Source organism: Numida meleagris, chromosome 2 (assembly GCF_002078875.1).
Source record: "Numida meleagris isolate 19003 breed g44 Domestic line chromosome 2, NumMel1.0, whole genome shotgun sequence".
Classification (NCBI taxonomy): Eukaryota; Metazoa; Chordata; class Aves; order Galliformes; family Numididae; genus Numida; species Numida meleagris.
The window spans coordinates 135,230,118-135,253,854 of NC_034410.1; the positions used below are offsets into that span (position 1 = coordinate 135,230,118).

At 37.2% G+C, this 23,737-nt stretch overlaps 1 protein-coding gene across 8 annotated transcripts in view; it reads left to right on the plus strand.

The window, feature by feature from the left end:
- The window catches only part of COL14A1 (collagen type XIV alpha 1 chain), a 118,443-nt gene that overhangs the window by 83,688 nt on the left and 11,018 nt on the right, over nt 1-23,737 (plus strand). For all 8 annotated transcript variants that reach the window (XR_002434900.1, XM_021385898.1, XM_021385899.1 and 5 more), the window contains exons 35-45: nt 241-318; nt 587-673; nt 3,532-3,585; nt 3,987-4,082; nt 5,326-5,379; nt 6,580-6,633; nt 16,201-16,254; nt 19,565-19,636; nt 21,194-21,229; nt 21,651-21,717; nt 22,236-22,424. Coding sequence is in view for 7 of the 8 variants with exons in the window: in XM_021385898.1 (XP_021241573.1) it covers nt 241-318; nt 587-673; nt 3,532-3,585; nt 3,987-4,082; nt 5,326-5,379; nt 6,580-6,633; nt 16,201-16,254; nt 19,565-19,636; nt 21,194-21,229; nt 21,651-21,717; nt 22,236-22,424 (841 nt within the window). In the remaining variant the exon portion in view is untranslated. The remainder of the gene's footprint in view (nt 1-240; nt 319-586; nt 674-3,531; nt 3,586-3,986; nt 4,083-5,325; nt 5,380-6,579; nt 6,634-16,200; nt 16,255-19,564; nt 19,637-21,193; nt 21,230-21,650; nt 21,718-22,235; nt 22,425-23,737) is intronic.

Sequence of the window (23,737 nt, forward strand, 5' to 3'; positions counted from 1 at the left end):
GCATTTCACATTGAACAGCTTGCTCAATCAATATCATATCTGATAGTTGGACAGGTTGGTTAGAACATAAGCCTTTTTACAGGTTAAGTTAGCATATTTGTGACTAGTGGCTCTAAGTCGATAGCCATTCCTCTGTCTAGCCTGAGTACAGGAATGAAGGTAGCTTTTCTTGCTGATGACTGTTTTACACTGATCTTACAACTAACAATCATCTTGTGTATCATCCTTATTTTGAAACAGTTGCAGTTGCAGATGTTTGACATTGTTTGTGCTACCTCATGGGCCAATCGAGACAAATGCTGTGAGCTTCCTGGCTTGGTGAGAAGCATTTAATTAACAGTACAATTTGCTTCTTTTTTTCCTTTTATTGAGACAAACGTTTCAAAGGAAATGTTGGTTAAGTGTTTTCAAAAAAGTCCAAGTGTACTTGGATTACTTGTCCTACTGAGAGTCAATATGATGTATATTTCTAAATCAGCTATGCTGTTTTAAGGCACTCATGAGTACTATTTTTCAATTCATAAAATTCTTACTTCTGAATCAAAGTTTTGTACAAAAGTCTCATCCAATCTTGATCTTTCCTTAGAGAGATGAGGAAAATTGCCCTGCCCTTCCTCATGCTTGTTCCTGTTCAGAAGCTAATAAGGGTCCTTTGGGGCCTCCAGGACCACCGGTAAGACTTTATTCAGGTTTTTAGCCAACTGTACCAAGTTGTCCATGTGCCACCTTTATTCCAAGACATGTAAACATACTGAAATTGTGTAACTAATAAGATTAAATTAGAGTTTCAAGCATCGCTAAAGTGATACATTGACACTCAATTTAGAGTAAAGATGCTAAGAAAAAAAAACTTGTCACTCCGTCAAATTTCTGGTGGTTAAAAAGAAGGTCTGAAGCATTTAGGGAATTTGAAGTTTTTCTAGCTTGCCAATGAATGATGAAATATACAATCTCAAAACTTCCCTGTACTCTGTGGTGTTACTTTGCTAGTGCTCCTCTAAGTGTTTACTGTATAAATGTTCAGCAAGTGTCTTATGTTTCTTATGTAACAAGTGGGACTAGATAGTCTCATCTAGAAGACAGATATTTTACTTCCCTTGAACGAGGAAAAAATTACTATGTTCTCCTATTCGAGTATAGGTTATGAGTGAAGTATGGATTAAGGTTTTAATTCCTTTAGATAGGTTTCCAGTGTGTTTCTTTACAGTGAGATAGTTCACATGAGTCCTTTCACCACATTTTTCAGAAAAATAAAAAAAGGTTAAAAATTATTTGAATGGAAGGATGTGTGTTGCTACAGTTCAAAATACATGTAGATCAAGAAATGTCAAAGCTTAATTCAGCAGTTAATTATCTATTTTTATTTATTATATCTAAGATTAACAATAATTTGAGTGAGTTAGTTCCCTACAAGAAGAAGTTTAAAATCAAGCAGAAAAGTCATAGAATCCTAGAATCATTTACATTGGAAGGGACCCTTAGAGGTCATCTAGTCCAACCCCTCTGCAATGAAGAGAGACATCTACAGCTAGATCAAGTTGCTCAGAGCTTGTTCCAGCCTGACCTTGAATGCCTCCAGGGAAGGAGCATCCACCACCTCCCTAGACAGTCTGTTCCAGTGCTTCACTACCCTTACTGTAAAAAAAATCTTTTACCTTATATCCAATCTAAATTTCCCTTCTTTTAGTTTGAAACCATCTCACCTTTTCCAGTCACAGCAGGCCTTGCTGAAGAGCCTGTCCCCTTCTTTCTTATCATTGTCTGGTCAGGGGAGAATGTAATTCTAGAATTCAGCCTCTTATGAGTGATTTTTTTTTTTTTTTTTTCCCAGACAGTTACATGGCATATGGCTCAGGAAATATGTATGAGGTCTGGGAAAAAGCAGAGCAAAAAAAAAAAAACCTCACTGTTCTTTCCTGAGCCAACCAAGAGTCAGTCACATTGCTGTGTCTGGTCAGTACTGCTCTGAGCCATTAAAATATCATGTGACTTCTCTCAAAGCCAAGGATTTTTCTGTTTTAGGGATCAGAAATCTTCCATGCAGCCAGTTTTAAATATTATACCAAAAAGACTCACAATAAAAGGCTTCCATTTGTTCGGGACTGTATCTCTGGAAATATTATCTAAGATTTTGTAGACAGTGTATCATTTTGGTAAGACAAAGTATTGTTTGGAGTTAGGAATATCTGGAAGTTTTCATTATGGGTTACAATTTTTATGCTTAATCTGCCAGAATTTGATCACGCCATTTAAAGTTCTGCATGTAAAACTAAGATAGCACACAAACCTGATGCTGCATTGTGAAAAGAGAGCTGCAGAACTCGAGAAAGTGAGGAAGGAGATACAAAACATGATTGGATGACTTGGAGAAGTTTAATTGCAGTGAAAAGCTTTCGGTGCTTCATTGGTTTTAACTAACCAAAAAAGCTAAGGAGGTGAATTCGTAACAGCCGATTAAGAATTGTTCCTGGGGAAAGTACTGGCTGTAAAGAAGTTTTTTAAAATAACAGAAAAGACGCAACAGGACATCTTGGCTAGAACTAGAAGACAAAGAAACGACAAATTTGATATTATTATACAATCTTGTTAATGCTGGCATTTTAACTGCTAAAACTAGTTTATGGGAAAAATAAGGGAGGCTCTTGTGATGTTTTCAACTTAAATCAGTGCTTTTCTGGAATTTGTGCTTTTGCCATGCTAGGATTACTGGATTCAAAACCAGACTCATTGTGAATCTTAAAGCATATGATTCAGTTATGATGCCTAGCTGTACACAGTTTTTGACTACAAAGAAGGGCAGAATCTCTGTAATGCTTATATCCCAAGAGATAAAGGAATACACTCAAGTGAAGGAAGGGGGAAATTGACCTGAAAAATGCGAAGAACAATCTTTATGCCGTCCTGGAGGATAAAGCACATCCAATATGTATATGCAAAACACATTCATGGCAGCCATCCATAGGTATATGCAACTCCAGTGTCTCAGATGATACTAATAAGAAAGGCAACATTTGGTTAATAAATGATTAACAGATGTAGGCACCACTGAATAAAGACAAAAATAGGCCAAAGATTATCTGCCTAAGTGTAGCACTAAATTTGACCATAGTAAATTTAGTGATACTGGAGTTGTCCTTGGTGAAAAATATTCCTTGGTAGTTGAAAACTCAGCCTTTAACAATGTGGTGATACTGAGGAGAACAGACAGGTGTGCAGGAGGTTTCAGCAGCTGAAGGGGAACCCATGACTGCTTGTATGCACTTCTATCCCTATTGTAGCTTTAGTGTTATTTTGATGCTAACTGTGTGTGCATTCTTGGCTCTGGAAATTAGTTACATCTGCATTTAAATCTGCTCCTATGTATGACCACACTTAAGTATGTTCTCAGTTTAATTACTCCAGTGGAAGGATCTGGACAGAATATTCAGTATGATTCAAAAACAAGAAAGAAACATTTGGGCTTCTCTGGATTTCATTTCTATTTATTTGAGAGTTTAGGTTTTCAGAAAGTACTGTGCTTGTACTTCACAGGGTGGTCCAGGTATCAGAGGTGCCAAAGGTCATCGTGGAGATCCAGGTCCAAAGGTACTTTGTACAGCACTTTACAGTTGTCAGATGCACACGCTCTTGGTTTATTTCTGCTGCATGTAAACTGTGAAATGAATCCCAGATTCTTTGCTGTTGCTGGAGAAAATGCATAGTGAAATGCCATTGGTGTTTCATGTGTCTCTTTTCATAAGAATCGTTTGTCATGTGTGTTTCTTGATAAAAGAAATAAGATTCAGAATGCTGCTATCACAGCATAAATCTTTTTTTTTTTTGTATTTGTAAAGGAGCCATGCCTTTTTAAAATGGAACACTAACTGTTCACTCAAATGTTAACTCATATTTCAGATGTTTTTGAATCTATCGGTACTTAATTCTTCAAACAGAAGCTGCTTTTGTCCATATGATAGGAGTTTAACTTATGTCCTGTGCTACTTTAGGGACCAGATGGACCTCGAGGTGAAATTGGTGTTCCTGGACCTCAAGGACCTCCAGGACCACAAGGACCCAGTGGACTTTCTATTCAAGGCCTTCCAGTGAGACTTAAAAAAGCAATAGGGTTTTCTTCTCTGTTTTGGACAGCATATATCTTCGATTAGACCAAAATATGTTTTGGTGTCCTGACCAGAATCTGCATTTCAGTATTTGAGGGGAAGTTGCATATTTGGGTTTAACCTATAGTGGAAGTGGGTTCACTGCCAACATTCCAGTTTGCACTTGGATGTGAACTTCCAGTTAGCTGGAGGAATTTAATCAGTTTGGTGTGACTCAGGTATGAGCATCCAAGCCTTGAGACTAGTGAAAAAAGAATCATGATAGGGGAGTAACATGGCCCGAAACCAAAATGTTAATATTTAATCTTTCTCCTAGTTGTGGTATTGCTCACTGCAGATCAGTTCTGACTTGAAAGGTACACCTAAGCAAGAACACCACATTCACTGCCAAAACTGAGCAGTAGTATACGCTGCAATTAGAGAGAGTCTGTCATCACAGGAGATGATTAGGCCTGGAATTTGCAAAGCTGTTGTGAAATAAGTATCAGGATTTCATCAAAAAGACACATTGATAGAACAATGAACCAGGGGGACTAATTTGTTTTATATCCATCTCCAGTAGATGGGTACGCACAAGTCCTGAAAGGTGTCAGATACATGTCTTTTTTTCTGCTAGACTTGTTCCATAATTTTACTGTTATAATACCCTTTCTTTTTTCTACTGTATTACTGTAAAAATATAACAAAGTCATTTCTTAAAACTACATATTATTGATGCTGTCATCAGGGAGTAATACAGAATACATTAATTATAAAATCAGCTCTTTCATAGAGGAAATGTGTTACGACAGAATTTAATTAAAATTAGCTTATTATCTGAAAAGGTGTATCTTTATTGTACATGTATTCTGTAGAGATCCAGTGGTTTCATCATTAAAGGAAGTATTCTTGAGTGCAGAAATGAAATAGATTCCGATGAGGAGAGAAGAAACAAGTACATTTTTTGTGACATAATGGCTGTACTTCTGTCAGGTTAATTTAGTCTTTTAAAATGAGTTTCATATTCTTTATTTTCTAGATTTGTAAATTCTTCATTTACATTTTTTCAAATCGAGTCTAAAAGGTTTTCTTTCAGCAGGAAAAGTAGCCTTGTTTTCTTACTGTTTGAATGCTTGTTGGTTGGTTGTTGTTTGATTTTTTTTCTCCTAATGTCGCTGATAAGAACTATTATAAATAGGAAAGTAGCCATGTATTTGGTTTACTATAAGTGCTTCTTAATCTGCAGGGGCCACCAGGCGAAAAGGGAGAGAAAGGAGATCTTGGTTTTCCTGGCCTGCAGGTATTCCCTATGTTATTGTTTGACCTGTCACTTACTAAGTTTGTGTTGAGTTGACAACACTGTGAGTTTAAGGCACATATCCAAAACTGCTGAGAAGTGTGTTGTCATGGTAAATTCGAATGGATATTTAGAAGCAGGAATCTAGGGTATGCTGGTATGCAGTGACCAAATCGTTCAGGGTCTGAAGAACTGGTTATTTTCTCAACCTTGTTAAACACTGAAATTGGGTCTTTAACAACTCAGAAACTATTGACTTCTAAATTTCTGCTTATGTAGTGAATTATTGGTAACATCTCCTTATTTTCACTTTAAACATAGTAAATTCCTCCTGGAATTATATAGGAGAACATATGAGGCAGTTAATTGGTTTTTTTTTTTTTTTTTAGGATATCATTCACAAGATCAGCATTTTAAAAAGCTGTAATTTTCAGTGAATCTTAACTTAGTTCATGTCTGGTATTTAGAAAGGAGTTTTCTTTCCAACTGATTTATGCTTCCCAGGATCATTTGCTCTTCCTTTTTCAAACAATTTTCTTCTGATTATATCCTTCCAGTATTTGTTGGTTGTTACCAGGTTCCTCCCTCTTGTTCATATATGTTAGGGATAGTAAACTCGTGCAATCTTTCCTCATAAATCAGTTTATTCAGCCTTCTGGACCACTGCAGTAATGGCTGCTCTGCTGCTTTCATGAGCCAGAGAATGAGATTTCATTTGAACAGTGTGGAGCTGTGCTGGACATAATTTGTTATCATACTTAGGCCATTTCATATTGCTGCACTGACTTCAAACAGTATAGTACTAGAATCTGTTTTAGAAAAGAGGAAAAAAAATAGCATTTATACTTTCAGGTTAAGATACTGATTCATGCAGTAGAGTCATATTGACACAACACTGGAATGATGCAGATTCCTTTACAGCTTAGCAGCACAAGAAGGCTGATGTGACTCAGTTGTCAGTGTCATTAACAGAGGATTGTAGTGAGGGAGTGTGAATGAATATGCATTTTAATGAAGTTTATTTAACCATCTCTCATTTCACAGAAATAACTTAATTACTAACTCTTCTATGGCCTCACCCATTATCAAATTCCCTAGTTCCTCTCATTTGTGCAAAAGCATGCATAAGGTTTAACTGGAAAGTGATTTTGTTGCATTCTGTTGAGTTCATCTCATCATTGGTTCTCCCTTTATAATGCTTAGGGTGTCCCAGGAGCATCAGGTTCACCCGGAAGAGATGGAGCTCAAGGTCAAAGGGTAAGGTAAAATGAACTTGTCTTGTGTTTGTTTTAAAAGATTCCATTCCATAATGGATATGTTTCCTAGCATGGCCGATTTATTGTAGCTTATGTCACTTAAGCTCTGTTGTTTCTGGAGACCTGTATCTCTGTGCCAGTCAGAAGAGAAGGCAGAAATAGGGTTGGAGTATCTTTCCATCTGCTAAATCAAGGTTGAGTAATCGTAGGTGAGCAACAGGGGAACCATGCACTGTGTTTGCACTTAATGCCTTTCATAGGAATAGATGTCGCCTGTGTCCAGCACTGCCGATTAGACCATTTGCTGTATGTTTAAAATTAGATGGTGGGTAAATGTTACGTAATAGTCATGCAATCAAGTGATCTAGCTAATTAGTGAATAATGAGGGCAATTACAAGGGCATTTTATATTGAATGTGAACACCTGTCGAAACTACTGATGTGAGGAAAATTTGAATAAGAATATGAAAATTTGGTCAACTTTATTCTGCTTCTGATAGAACAAATGAAAATACAGTCTGTCTAGGAATCAGTAAAAAACAAATCTCCATATTCATGTGTGTAGTTAAAACTATAAATGAAACCTTTCTGATTGGGAAGACTTTCATTAGTAGTTAGGTGCTAGAAGGCAATTGTTAGCATAGAACAGTGTTACTGTATACAGCAGAAGTTCACCATTATACTTTTCAATTGCCCTTGAACAAGATTTATGTATTTATGGTCCTTTTTTTGGGTATTGTAGTGTAAGTTATTTCTAGTAAATCTGAACCTTTTTGGATTTCTGGCATTTACCTGTGAACATGTTATAAAAATATATATGTATCTCTATAATGATATGTGTACTTGAGCTCGTTACTGTAAATTTAAACATGTGCTTAAATACTTTCACTATTGTGAGTTTAAGCAAGTAATTTAAGTATGTAAATTATTCTGCTAAAATTACTGTAGAATTTAGGCAATGCATGGATATTTTCCCTCTGAAATAAAGAAAGGAAGAAATTTTAGTAAGATAAAGATTTGCACAGCATTATCCTCAGATGAATAACTTTCTAATCAGATGAATAGGCTTATAATTTATATTAACTTGTAATGAAATATGAAGGTAAATGTATTCCTTTTCCTACTTTATCCTACTGTAATGCCTGCTTCTATATAGAAGTTCATTTTTTACATGTTCTTAATCTCTTCTCTTTGACTGTGTTGTATCTTTTCCCCCCTACGTGCCCTGAGCTTGGTGTCACCTATTCATCTCCATGTTTATAAGGACTTGGAGCCTGATGGACATTTGGATTTTTGCCACAATGCTTCTCTAATCTTGGTCATAGCTAAGTTGAAGTGATTGTGTTCTAGAAATTGTTTATGTGAGTGGCATGTACCCCCTCTTTTTGCATTCCTGATCACTAGTTAAAGTGAGCATTTTGCAATTCACGGTGAAAAGTACCCAGAGTTTTTACTTTATGCTATAGCTAACGTCTTTTGCAGTAGAGTCACTCAGCCCTATCTATGTTAGCCAGCAGTTCAGAACTGATCTAGTTTTCCTACGTGTGGAATTCAGCAGATCGATACAGAGAGATTATATTTCTGAGAAAAGCACGTGGTAAGACTAGTGCAGCAAAGGTTTTTGATACAATCTGGAAGGGGCATGCTTATTCTGTAGAAGACTGCAGCATTGTCTATAATAAGGAAGGGCAAGTAAGTAAATCACCAGTTTTTATAGATGAAGTAATCATGCTTGGCTTATGTGTTCGCTTTCTTTTGATGTTAATCAAAGTAGCTGGATAAGTAGCTTAGATCTCACAGAAATAGGTCTGTTAGTCTCTTATTGTCTCTGTGTGACCTTATGCAATATTGTGCAGCAGTAGTTATTTCTACAGCAACAAACAATGATGTTATATTAATTTTATGGTGTTGTAACTTATTTGATTACTGTGAAGTTATGACAACATAAAATTGCTTTTAATGAATGAAGATTCAAGCCAGTGATATTACCAAAGTCTCTTTGAAGACCAACCACTGGAGAAAGGCATAATTCTGAAAGGCATAACTGCAGCAACAGCAAAAGGGAACTGGAAAATTCCTAAGAAGTAAATTGCCTTTTAGTATAATGTTCCCTTTGTTGGGTTTCCTCCTGCTAGCCAAGATGCAAAACTATTCTGCAGCTATTATACTACTAGAACTGAGATTTTATACATTATTCTTAGCTTAGCCATCATTTCCTCATTAGTATTTGTTGTTCATTGAAATATTTTAATTATAGCACGGAACCAGTGCCATAAAGCACTTAAGCAGATGGCTAAATCCCATCAGTTTTAATGGGAGGTAAGCATGGGACTGATATTTATTGGGAGATCTCTGAGAGCTTTATTGAACTGGGGATAATGTGATGTGAGACTCAAGAACTCCTGCAGTCAAGGATTTTCAAGGTTTTTTTTCTTCCAGTTACTGATACTTGGAATCACCTCACTTCTAAGGTTCTTCCTTTTTTTTTCTTTTGAATTCTAACATTCATCATTTCTGTTCTTAATGTTGAAATCATTTCAGAAAAGGTCTTTATTTTTTTACTCTTCATATTTTAATGTAGCAGTTAATGTAGATAACTACTTTTGTGTTTCTGAACTGCTTTTTAATTCCTGTTATATTTATGCTTTTCATGGATTTTAGTAACTAGTTAAAAAACTACAGCATCTCCCCTGTCTGTTGTGTGAATTCATACAAAGATCATTTTTATAATGAAACACTCTCTACAAAAAAAAAGTGTGATGTTATAAAAGTACTATGTGAAATTTGAATCAGAAGAATAAATGTGTTTTCTGATAATAAAGCAAACTTTCTGAATATCCTTGATAATATTTTTAAACCTGTCTGGTGACTGGTTTAAATCTACATTTCAGACTCTATACTATGAGCATTCTCCTGTCCTCTCATCATCTTCAAGTTATAAAAGAGTGACATTTAAAGATTTTATGAAATACAAAGTTTTCTTTTTGTTTTTATTTTATGGCTAGGTTTGTGGTTATTTAGTGTCCTCTCTTACTGTCCCATATTTGTAGCTGGCAATATAGAGAGGTTTTTACTAAAGGGAACAGATTGTGTTTCTCCCAAGCATATCTTATTGAAAGATACAGCTTGAATAGCACACTAGAGAATCCAAACTGATGTCATGCATCCTGGTGAATATGTAGGCTGTAATTAGACTCTCTTGTGCTTTTTGTTCGTCTTTTTCAGCCAAGAGTGGAAAGTTTGGAAACAGACTGAGACTGACCCTTGTTTAGATGTGTAGGTAGAGAGGGGAAAAGTCTTCTCTTTCCCATATCTGCATGGCTACTGTCCAAGGTGAAGTCACGATTGCAATCCTTGTTATTTCTTGCAAAGTTCAAGCCACTCAAGAGGACAGATCTACACAGCTGCAACAGGAGAAGTCTAATCACACAATCACAGAACGACTGAAGTGGGAAGGGATATCTGGAGGCCATCTGGTCCAAACCCTCACCCCAAGCAGGGACAGCCAGTGCAGATTGCCCAAGATCGTGTCCTGGTAGCCTTTGAAAATCTCCAAGGAGGGAGACAAGGAGACTCCACAACTTCTCTGGGCAACCTGTGCCAGTTTTCCATCAGCTGCACAGTAAAGGAATTTTTCCTGATGTTCAGACAGAACCTCTTGTGTGCCATTTTGTGCCCATTGCTTCTTACCCTGTGACTGGGCACCACTGAAAAGAGCCTGTCTTCATCTTCTTTGCACTCTCCCTTCATGTAGTTTTACATGTTGATAACATTCCCCTCTTCCTCAAACAGAACAGCATTTCTTCATAGGAGAAATGTTCCAGTTCTTTAATCATCTTCATAACCCTCTGTTGGACTCTTTCCAATATGTCCATGTCTCCAGAATTGGACATAGTCCTCCAGATGTGGCCTCACCAGTGCTGAGTGGAGGGGAAGGATCACCTCTCATGACCTGCTGGTGATACTTTACCTGATACAGCCAAGAATACCATGAGCCTTCTTAGCAGCAAGAGCACACTGCTGTTTCGTGGTCAACCTTGTGTTTATGAGGGCCCTCCAGAGCCTTTTCTTTCAAGCTGCTTTCCAGCTGAGTCCCCCAGCATTTTCTGGTGCCTCAGGTTGTTCCTTCCCAGGGGCAGGACTCTGCATTTCTCCGTGTTGGGAAACAGCATGAAAGACTTTGCTCAAGTCCGCAAAGACAATATTCACTGCTCTTCCCTCCATCAGGTTGGTGATTTCATTAACAGAAGCTGAGGATGGTCAGGCATGACTTGCCATTGGTAACTCTGTGCTGACTACTCCTGATGATTTTCTTCTCCTTCATGTGCCTGGAAGTGGTTGCCAGGATTAATATATCATCCTGAGTGGCTGTCATGTTCCTCTTGATGACACATGTTCTGAATGTCAAGTTTGCATCTCCTGTGCTTGTAACATTGTCACTACTCATAGCTGCCTCATAGTTGTCCTCTGCTGGCCATCTCCTTGGTTAAGAGATATGTTTCTTCCTTATCAGGTTAATATGTCCTGGGGGAAGCTCTGTTGCATGTCTGCTGAAGGTGGGACCAGAGAGTTGAACTGTGAAGTTATTGATAAGTAGCTGCTGCAGCTACTTTGGATTCCAAAAACATTGGCCAGTGCTACTTTATCTTGCCTGCAGATATTTGCCTGCAGTGAGATACATCTAACAGATAGGGAAAATGATTCAGCATCTTAAACAATTCTTCAGCTCCTAATGGTTCCTATTCTGTGTTCTCTGAGAGCTAGAGGGTGAAGAAACCTGCTGTAAGATACAAAGCCTGTGTCTGAACTAGTAAATTAGATATTGCTAGAACATAGTTTTGAGCATGTTCGAAATGTGTGTATGTGGTCTAATATTTGACTTTCCTCTTGGCTGAGGCCAATTACAACTCTTCTAGCACATAGTTCAGGGGATAGCATAGATCATAAACCATTTCCAGTCTACAGTTTGTGTAAACACTGATTGAGTGAGATTTAGAGAATCATCAAATTAAGGTTGGAAGGGACCTTTCATAATTCATTTGTTCAACACTGTGCTCAGCTCAGGTCCGTGTTAAGTTTAATCTTGAATACCTCCAAGAATGAAGACTCCACAACCTCTCTGTGCAACCTGTGTCAGTATATGACCACCTTCATCATAACATTTTTTTTCTAACACCTAATTATAACTTCCCTCTTTCAACTTGTATCTGCTGCCTTTTTTCCTGTCACTGTGCACCTATGAGACTATTCTGGTCACATCTCTTTTTCTTCTGATCAGGTAATTTAAACAGTAATAAGGTTGCCCCTTAGTGTTTTCTGCTCCAGGCTGAGCAAACCAATTTCTTTCAGCCTGTCTTCATATGCCCTGTGCTCCAGGCCCTGACCATTTGATGACCCTGAATTGGACTTGCTCCAGTATGTTAATTGTAGGAAGACCAAAACCATACACACGTGCTGCTGAACCTACTGGCTGTGCTCCTGTAGTCTGAATGTGGTTAGTCTTTGTTGCAGGGTCATACTGATGACTCATATTTAATCTGTTGTACGCTAGGGACCGCAGTTTATTTTCCACGAAGGTGCAGAAATGCATCCATGCATGTCAGTATGAGCTGTGCCACATCTTTTGCTGTATAGATCACTTTCATTTAGAAGTGAAGGTATAGTCAGAGGGAAGCATATACGTAAGGATTTTTCTCTTTGAAAGTTAACTGGAGTTAAAACCTGAATAATTAATAAAAGATATGCAATAAATATGTTTTAAACTATGCAGAATTAATGCTGAATTAATTTCAGATTATCAGTTCATAGATGGCACTGATAGTTTCTCAAAGAGGAAAGGAATTTCTAAGACAACATTATTATTGTGTGTTGAGACAGAACAAGTCAATTGTATTTAAAGAAAAGTTGTGTGTTCTGACCAAAGCTTCCATAAAGCTACATTTCTGCTCTTTTTCTGGCTTAGAGTTAATAAAAAACAGCTGATGTTGGTGCAAGGTTTTTTGGGAGGTACGCCTCAGATTAATAGGCTGGCAGTATTTACTAATATTACTGTGGCCTCTGGTATAGGAAGGATGTGGAGCTGTTAGACTGGGTCCAGAGAAGGGCCATGAAGATGATCAAAGGCCTGGAGCACCTCTCCTATGAAGAAAGGTTGAAGGAGTTGGACTTATTAGCTTGGAGAAGAGAAGGTGCTGAGGAGACCTCATTGTGGCCTTCCAGTACTCAAAGGCAGCTTATAAGTGAGAGGGGACCGACTTTTTACATGGTCTGATAATGATAGGACAAGGAGGAATGGCTTTAAACTAAGAGAATAGGTTTAGATTAGATGTCAGGAAGAAATTTTTTACTCGGAGGATGGTGAGGCACTTGAAAAGGTTGCCCAGAAAGGTTGTGGATGCCCCGTTCCTGGAGGCATTCAAGGCCAGTTGGGATGGGATCCTGGGCAGCCCAATGTAGTGGATGATAACTCTGCTCATGGCAGCAGGGTTGGAACTAGATGATCTTTAATGTCCCCTCCAACCTAAGCCATTCTATCATTCTATGATATTTCTCTCATGGTCACAGCAGTGTTTTTTTTTTTTTTTAATAAGAGGAATTCTTTTTTTTTTTTAATTTTTCATCAGAAAAAGAAAAAAATAAAGGTAAGGTAGCCATAGGTTCCAGTTTGCATTTGGTTTTTAGACATATTCAAAAGCAGTATATGGAAGTCCTTCAAGCCTCAGTAGCTTCAGTTGAGGTTTTGCCAGTGTTTATCCTACTTGAAAAACCTCTTCTCCACAAATGCCCCAAACAAAACTTGAGCTGCCAAAAGCTGAAGTGTTTCTATTAGCAGTTAGAAGTTAGCAGCAGTCTCCACTGTCTTCAGCAGGGTTGAGATTTCACAGAGATTTAGGTGGTGCCTACATTCTGTGATGCCATGTGTATTCTGGCAAATTATATTTCTAATAAAAAAAGCAATTGTAGCTACAGTTTTTCCATTGCTCTTTATCATACCATCACCATAATATATGCTCCAATTTAAGTTGACTTTGCAAAACAACATTCTTCTTGATTCTGAACTGCCCTGCATTTGAGGTCATACATCAAAATGCTCTTGATCATGCACTAAGGAGATTCAGTTGGTGGCTCTGTACACAGTCGTTCCTATTGTGGCTTTGGCTGCGTAAGAGATGAAGTGCTGTTGTGCTGTGTAATTCTTTCAGGCATTCTGGAGATAGTTAAGAAAAGAAGAAATTTCAGTAAGTAGCAGAGTGAATAACATCATTAAGGCTTCAGTGCTCTGAATATAGCTTGTGAATTCTCACTGTACTCTATATTTTTTATACGTTACGTAGACCAAAAATAATGGGAAACAAGAGCCAGAAGAAATACATTCCCAGTCTTTCTGCCAGTTTCCTGTTACCTTACTAATCTTCTCTGCTCCCAAGTTCAGAATGAGTATCAGATCTATTCTGGCTATCAGATGATCTGAGTAATGTCATTGCAGCGTAAACAAATATCATTGGTGTTTAACCTTCTTGAGAGAATAGGTATGACCATACTTGCCTTTGAATCAAACCTCTCTTTGACTTAATTTATAAATAGAAAATTTAACATTAACATTTTAACATTAACATGATTTTATATGGCCAAGAGATACATGCACAGCGCCAAGAGAACTGAATCCTCGGAACAGATAAGAGACTGGAGCAGCCAAACGTAAGAAAACTGCTCATAAGAAAGAAATTGTGAATTATATTCAAAGAAAATGTGATAGTTCTGATCATTCTGTTAGTCCTACACTTGGACTTGGATGGGAGAAGGGACGGACATCATACAGTGTTATTTTTATGGTAGATTCTAGAATTCAGTGGAAGGCTTTCTACTTCCTTCCCCACTAGATAAATTAAGCCTTTATGGGTGTCCAGGCAGTTTTCATCCTGCATTAGTACTAATCAAAAATAAGTGGAGATTTAAAATCTTTGCTTTAAAATGAAATATACTTGTAAATGTGAAGGTATTAATTTTCCAGGGGGTCATACTGTTGAAAAAATAGGAAGTTACATTATAGAATCTTCCATGCTATTATAAAACTGATTGACAACTGTCACTGAATTTTTAAAAAAGCTTAGTCACAACTGTTTCTTTCTGAGTGTCATAAAACCTATTTCATCATTTGTAATGCAGCTCAGAGTTCCTTATGCCATCCTGTTTCCTTTATAAATAACAATTTTGAAAACTGAATTCACTTCCCTTACTTTGCAAATGTATTTGAATTGAGCGGGACTTGCAGCCTTTTCTCTTTGTGTGTCTTAAAACGACTGCGATGTAGTAACTTTATTTCAGTGCCACTTTGATATTACATTTGCTTTTGTTCTCATTGTGATGGGGGACCTGCTTTGTACTTCGAAGCTTCAGAAATCATCTGACTACATTATGAAATAGGAAAGTATTTCCTTATCAAGCTGAAAGATGTATAGATGACATGATATGAATTGATTATAATGGCTTGTTTTACCATCAAAACACTCTTCTGGTGTTTTGAAAACAATCCTTTCCAGGAATATGACAGATAATATTCTCACATTAGCTTTTTTATACCATATGAAAGCAGTTTTTCATCAGTTTCCAAATTATGCTAAGCATAAAATTACTTGTTCATGCTATATAAGTTACTGAAACCATGACAGAAATAAAGTTTCAGAAAACGAGAAACAAATTTTTCTGTAGCTTTACAGCATAGCTGTAGAGAACGAGAATGTTCTTTACACTGTGCGTGAGCATAAACACTTAAAAACCTCACTTTCCTTCTACTCTTACCTCCATATTCTGGTCTTGAGCCAGTAATAAGATCATATTTCTCCTTTTTAGTTTGTTTAGTTATTAAATAATTGACATATTACTAGGCTATTCAGAAATCTGTTTTATAGTATGTGGACACAAAGTGTGCATTTTGGTTAATTTGCAAGAATACTTCACTGATAGTGTATTTTCTTCTACATCTGGTCAGCCTTTCTTCTCTGATTTGCTTGCTTTCCAGTCTCCAAGTTATCTTTAGTTTCTGGCTCTAATTTCTGGAAGTTCTGAAGCACGTTCATAATGTAAACCACATGAGAATCCCTATCGAACTCTCATTATGCTGCTTCCTGAGTCAGGGACCTCTGTGATAGCCGGTACATATGTACAGTGTTGCTGGACAGAGAGAGATACGTGCAGTTATAATCTTTCAGCACTTAATCCATGGGACTATGAACAGTTGCAACCAGTGAGAACAGACTGAGAAGTGTGACCCATCTTGTGGGAGACAAGTTGGACAGCAAACTCTCATTATAGCAGCATTATAAATGAAATTCACTCAGAGGAGAAAAGTGCCAGTACAAAGATTTTTGCATTACTTTCTTTCAAAATAAGTACAGTGAGACCATAGTTGGAATTTTTAAAGTATTGGCTACTCTATAGCTGCTTTTCAGAAATAAACTCTCCCCAGAGCAAAAAAAAAAAAAAAAAAAAAGCCTTCTAGAAGAAATGGAACAGATTAATAACTTATGTATAAAGAGCTGATAAAATTAGATACATTTTTCTTTTCTAGGGCCTTCCTGGCAAAGATGGACCCACAGGCCCACAAGGACCTCCCGGCCCAGTTGTGAGTATTGCCCATTGACTTTGTTACTGTAAAGGTCAACAGAACTTTGGGGGATTGTAGGTCATTCTGTTATCTAGGCAAGGCCAAAGGTTCTCCCTGGAAGCTAAAATTCTCATGACTCACAAGATTGGCAGAGAGCTTCTTATCCAGTGTCATTTCTTTCCATTCTCACTTAGCTCAAGAAAAAATGTCTCCCCTGGAGAGAAGAGAGTTGTTCCATCAATAGGTTGATAGTTTGCTCTGAGCTGAATAATGGCACTGTATAAGAGAAATTAATGCAGTTACCATTTGGGATAAGACTTCCTTTCTGTAAGAAATTCCACTTGGGATTTTTAGTTGAAGTGAGTTGCTCAGTTTGCTATGACTGGAGATGGAAGGTGTGTGCACGTATTCAGATGCTCTCATTGAATAATCAAAAAAATAGCAGGGACCTCATTCAGCCTTCAGTGCAAAAAGTATGTTTGCATCCAGAGTCAGTTTCATACTTCTCAGCTGGCATGGTTAGGCAAAGTTAATGTCTTTTTGACAGATTTACATTAGGTAAAACTGCTGATGGTGTTGAGTGTTCTCCATACAGAGAATCATAGAATTATAGATACCTCGAGTTGGAATGTACCCATGAGGATCATTGAGTCCAACTCCTGGATCCACACAGGACCTCCCAAAATTCAAACCATATTTCTAAGACCGTTGTCCAAACTCTCCTTGAACTCCAGGAGGCTTAGTGCCATGACCACTGTCCTGGGGAGCCTGTGCCAGTGCCTGACCATGCTCTGGTGAAGAACCTTTTCTTAATACATAGCTTGACCCTCCCCTGACACAGCTCCATGCCATTCCCTCAGGTCTTACTGCTGTCATCAGAGAGCAGAGCTCAGCGCTGCCCTTCCACTCCCCTGTGAGGAGCTGTAGGCCGCCATGAGGGCCCCCCTCACCTCCTGTGCTCTGAGCTGAACAAATGAAGGGCCTTCAGATGCTCCTCTCTTACATCTTCCCCTCTAGATCCTTCATCATCTTTATAGCCCTCCTTTGGATGCTCTCTAATAATTTTGTGTCCTTTATATGTTGTGACACCCAAAACAGCAGATAGTACTCGAGGTGATGTTGCATGACAGTGACTTCTCTCGGCCAGCTAGATATGCGTCCCCCAGAGCACAGTAGTAATATCACAGTATTAGCCTTAGGATTCAGCGATCCATGCCTTTTTCAGAGAGCATGCCACAAAAGTCAGTTTTTCTCAGGTACTTCTCCCAGGGCTGTGCTTCCAATGCTCTTCCTACTGCAAAATGCATGTTTTAATCCTTTCTCCCACCATCTTTGGTCCTTGACTGACAGAAATGTCTGTGGTTAGAAGATGTAGCTAGCTAGCAGGTTGGCTTGCTGCAATGACGTTTCTCACTATGTCCTCATGCCCTTTACTTAGCTCATATTCAATCCAATCCTCGTAAAAAAACATTACTTATTATTCTCATATAATCTGAACAAAAATTTTCTGTCAGCCCAACAATTCATTTGTATTTCTGGGATTTCCCAGTCCATGGTAACCTGTTGAACAATGAAATATAGCAGGAAGATTTGTAGCAGAGTTATATTGAGGCATGAGCTCTTTTGTTTGTGACATGGAATATTTAAAATCAACACCCAAATTTCTCCTGACTCCGAGTATAGCACCTTTCTTTGTAAGTAGTTCAAATGAAGTCCAAGATTATCTGGAAATAAAGGTGTCAAAATCCATACCTAAAATTGCAGTTTTTTTGTTAATGTAGAAGAATCATCTATGTTTGTGTTTACTATTTGATTACAGCATACAAACAAAATACATTTTAAATTCAAGTATTTAATTATTTTGTTATAGTTGACTAGATCAGGAAGCAAGACAGTTTGTACTGATTGAAGTAAATCAATATTATAACGTAAAATCCAATGTACATCATCCTGATTTTTACTTTTCTTCTTCTGAAAACTAAACTAATGCATTTAACTAGTAGTAGCTGTCAAGTAAAAAAAAAAAAAAAAAAAAAAAAAAAAACCAGAAAATGGTTCAGTAACTGTAAAAGACTGACTTATTTTTTGAGTTCTGAATGGAAACCAGAATTATAGAATTATAGAATGATTTGGTTTGGAAGAGACCTTTAAGATCTAGTTCCAACCTACCTGCTATAAGCCCACTAGGCCAGGTTGCTCAACAGTTAACCCTTGTTATGTTGTAATTCATCGTACCTCATGGAATTTGTTGAAATGTTTTGATTTCATAAATATTAAGAAGTATCAGAAATTAAAAAAATCTAGTGCATAGGATATCTCCGTGTTGATCTACAACAGATGATAAAGTGACCACAGGTTACACGGTGTTGATCAACTTGACAGTCTGGTGAAATTTCTGTGGCACATACATAATTAAAAAAAGAACCCCATCAATTCAGAACTCATGTTTGATTCCATGACCACAGAAATAACATTTGTAGCATTTCTTCTTTTGTGCAGAGAACATAATAAGATAACCTGTTTGGGATCAAAGTCATACTGCTTGTGTTCCTTGATTTAGCTTTTGTTCACTTCCACACTAGACTTATTTCTGAACAACAGGCAGGAGAAGAACAATACTTGTTCTGCTCAGCAACTACCTTGATTGCTATCAGAACAGAACCAAAACATTCTCCATGTCCGTATTTTTAGTAAGAAAGTAGAGGATGAGATTTTTTTCTGCTGCAGTTAAATTACACTCATTTCTAGCATTACATAAATGTAATTAATTCTTAGTGCCTTATTTTTTAAGTTATACAGCTTTGAAACACTTCCCCGTTCTTTTTCTGCATCATTCCATGCATCACTATTTGATAGAATAAATAGAATGGAATGCCTTACATTTGGTTAGTGGTATCTGGCTCCTTTTAGAGTAGTAGGCAGAGGAAGTCAGCTAGAAGCTTTATATATTTTTTTTTTCAAATTCAGAAATCGAACTTTTAATCTGGTTTTTAATTTTTGTTGGGTTGTTGTTTGTTTGTTTTGTTGACGATATTTTTATTCAATTTCAGTAATACTTAAAAACAGAAAAACAATTTGTGTCTGTGTTCTACTGTTTGAGTCATTGGCCATTAGAACTTTGTAAAGGACCACACTTTGCTACAGAATATATGCAACCTTCTTCCTTCAGAATGTGCCTGTGCTTAATAATGCAACTCTAAATGCCTTCTGAATTCCAAGTGAGAGAATATTGCTTTATGGACTTCCCCTGTATCATAGTTACTTCTCTCAGCAGGCCTTGTGGATGTTGATTGTCATCACTAATATCTTCTTTCTCTTTCCCATGTAGGGCATACCTGGTGCTCCAGGTGTTCCAGGTATTACAGGAAGCCAGGGGCCACAAGGTGATGTTGGAGCTCCTGTGAGTACCGTAAATTAATATTGATATATTTGTTCTTGTGCATTCATTAATTTCTGATCCTGGATTCACTGTTTTCAGAACTCCTCAGTATTTGTAGCTCATGATCTGTTTGCAGTTGGTGGTCAAGCAAAATGTCTGTCTTTGTTTGTTTTTCATATTTAAATGTATTTGTTGATCTTACATACAATGTCTGGAATATAGGAATGAGACAGTAAAAATAAAAGGTTAAAGTGAAAGTAAAAACATAATGGTATATGATGTTGTAGTCTGTGTACAATTACTTTTTTCTTTTTTCCTTTGCTCTTTAAGTTAAAAATATAAGAGTTATATAAGTTAAGTCTATAAGTTAAAATATATAGAGTTAGAAGAAATACAGTGGACCTCTTCTCTATAATAGTTCAAATACTATTTTACATTAATATTTTAGCATTTCATTACTTGGTTAATTATAAAATGTGCTAATTTTTTTGCACATATAAAGTGAATGTTCTCTTTAATTTTTGAAGACACCTGAATGTGATAATGTGTACTTCTGACTTGATTTGTAGAATAGATTCTTTTTTTCAAAATCTAGTTTGCTTTGGAGATTAGTCTAATGCAAGCATTTTATTTGGTTAAGTGGGAATTCAGTAACTGATAATATATCAGCAAAGGTAACAACCTAATGCACAATTCTGCATGGTTTCTATCTGTAATCCTGAAATCTACTAAGGCGATTTGATGAGCTATGGAAATTATTACTGTCAGTGTGTAAGATATTGCCCATTCAGATCATATCCAAACACATGTTCCAGATATTGAACTAAATCTCCTAGAGTGCAGATATTCCTGTGAGTCATGTAAGACTTTTACCACAAATGTTTAAATTCTAATAGTTCTGAAAAAAATAGCTAGATGTGTGAAAACGAATTGAATTTCAATCACTGTCTTTCCCCACGGTAGAGTAATATACAATAGACCTAAAAATAATCTTTCCGTTTTTGTTGGAGTTTCATTTTTCCTAGGCTAGGAGGATGAACTAAGCTTTAACTAGGAATTAGTCAATGGGTTAACTCTTCACATAGACCTTACTTGGTTTCAGGAGTTCCTGAACAGGAGTTCCTGTTTGGCCTACCCTAAAAGCCTCTGCTGGCAATGTTGTAACTGCCCAGACAACTTGTTCCAATGCTTAATGATCCTTACCATTATTACAGTATTACCTTATCTTAACTGTCATACTTAATTTTCCAAGCAGTTTAATTCCTTTGCTGACTGTTCATAGTTGATGCCAAAGCCTTCGTGGAGCAAAGCTGAATTCCTTTTTCTCCCATCAGCCTTCTTCATACTCAGTGTTAATGTTAGACCCATTTCAGCCATCAAAAATCACCTGGTGGCCTGCCCTTGCTGCTACTTTAAACAAGATTATTCAATGTGTGACAACTCCCAGAGAAGATTGTATTCTCCATGTAATTGACATTGTTCATTTTATTGTGATGTTGCAAGGGAGACAATATTTAGAAGATAAAGTTTTAAGCTAGAACAAAACAAGAATTAATTTTATATTGAATCTTTCTGTAGGGTGCTCCTGGACCTAAAGGTGAAAGGGGTGAACGGGTAAGTCTATGTTCACATGTTTGTTGTCTTTATTCTGATCTGGCTGTGTATCTCGTAAAAAGCTTTCTCCAACAATTTATTGTTCTCTGTGTTTATAAGAATACAGGAATAATACTTCTCTCTGTGCATTTAGGGAAACTTACTTTTTTTCCAGACATTGCCTTATATGTAGCTACACAAATGTTTGAAGATGAGAAAAATTAAGCATGTCCCCAAATCTTGCATGAAGTTTATATTCTCATTTCTCTATTTGCTGTCTAAAAACAGCAGTGGGGACCAATGAAATCCCCAAACTTCTTTGGCCTTGTTCTCATCTGTAAGATGGAATCTCTCAGTTATAATAAATGTATTTCATTGTACTGAGCACTTTCAAGACAGAAATGAGTAAAACAATATGACACTGCTTGCTTTTATTATCCAGGGTGATCTCCAGTCCCAGGCAATGGTGCGTGCTGTTGCTCGCCAAGTGTGTGAACAACTCATCCAAGGTAAATACACTGATAGTTCATAAGCTTCTATCTCTAGAATAGATCTTTTCTTGCCACAATTGCTCGTAAATATGATGCTTTTCAGGCAGTCCAGGTGGATCTGTTCATTTTAGGCTGGGCTGTGTCAGTATTTATGGTCCAACTGGATTTATGTTTAACTAAAGCTCATTAGCATCAGGCAGCTAAAAAGCAGCTTGAATTTTTCCAGTTTATTAGAGTGTACAGAAGCTTATGCTATAACAATTTTAGAGTTGTGCAGATATCAAATACAAAAAAAAACAAAAAACAACAACAACAAAAACCAAAATAACACCAAAGCAAGGAAATGAAATTCTACACAATAGTTGTCCTTCCTTTCTGTACACTTCCTAAACCAGTGTTTCTTCACCAACTTAATGTCGTTGAAGTTCCCTAGCGTGACAGATCACAGCATTGGGGACCTGCTAGTGCCCTGTTCAAACATAGCTAAACTAGATTCTCCACTGCATATTAAAAATGTTGACATTTTTTCTTGACAGGTCATATGGCTAGATATAACTCCATTCTGAACCAGATTCCAAGTCAGTCTGTCTCAACACGAACCATTGCAGGACCACCTGGGGAACCAGGTCGGCCAGGGGCTCCAGGGCCACAGGGTGAGCAAGGATCACCAGGCATGCAAGGGTTTCCAGGAAATCCTGGTCAACCAGGAAGACCAGGAGAAAGAGGTAGGCTTCGTAATTCACATTTAAAAAATAGACCTCGATTTCCTGATACACTGTGGTGGATTTTGTCTTCTGTGTAAACATTTTGTGATGACGATGTTTTCTCTCTACTTGACTGCTGAGCTCATGACAGACCATAATGAAAGCTCTGGAAACTCTCAAGTCATAAAAGCAATGTACACACGTAGTTTGACAAGATCATAGAATATCGAAATTTGGAAGTTACCCATAAGAATCATCATGTCCAACTCATGGAACAATTAAAAAATAATTAAAAAATAAATAAAAGTGAAATTAAACAAAAAATAAACATAATAAAATGATTATTTTATTAAGTTCTACTTTTAAAGTCAGGTTAATCTCTGACCTATCCATCACACACCTCATTTCTTTATTAGGGGTATGCGGACCAGGCCATAGCCAGCAGGATGTTTTGGCTCAGCCTGGCCAAGCATACTTGGATAGGTGCCTTCCTGCCCACACTTTGAGGTGTGTCAGTCTGAAGACTTCTAAGTTATGATAGTCTGAATGGAGAAAGGTTGATCAGAGAGAGGAGAAAAAAAGTCAGAGTTTATGAGGGGTTAAAGGTATCGAGGACAGGAAATAGCGACATCAGAAGGAAGTAATGCAGTTAACTGTTCAGGAATTCTCTATATTCTTATTTGTGGTCTATATCCCTTTCTTCTTTCTTCCTCCAGCATTGTATAATGAAGAAACAAGTTCCATGTGTTGATTTCTTTCTCTGTGTAACCTTGACAATCTTTGTTACTAACCTCAGCACTGAGTAGATCTGTATTTGTGAAAGTGCATTGAAAGCCATCACGTGAGGAGATGACCAAAAACCCAAGAGACAAATGTGGTATTGAAGAGCAATGAATTGTTACTGCGGTTACAAAATCTACCAGCTGGGTTTTTAAAAACAAATTGTCATGAAGGTTGTTTAAGTCAGGAATTTAGTAGTTCCAGTTTGCAGTAGACATGATGACCAGAGTTAAAGAATTGTTTTGAAGAAGTCTTTTGTATAAGACTTTTGATCCTCAAGACTATAATGACTATAATTCTAACTACCTTCTTGAAAAAAGAGGCAAGATTTAGGGTACTGGCCTTTCAGTCATGGTGCTGCCTGCTCCAGCTGACAAAAGACAAGACACAATCCAGAAAGAATGAGGATGGAGAGGACAGGGAAAAGGATGAAAGAAAATTGGAAGAAGCAGTAAGTTAAGAACTGTCTTTAAAAATGGTGACCCAAAGAACAAATGGAGATTTCAGGGAGTTTACTTCCGCAGTACATTTTAAATACCTTCTCAGGCAGGAAC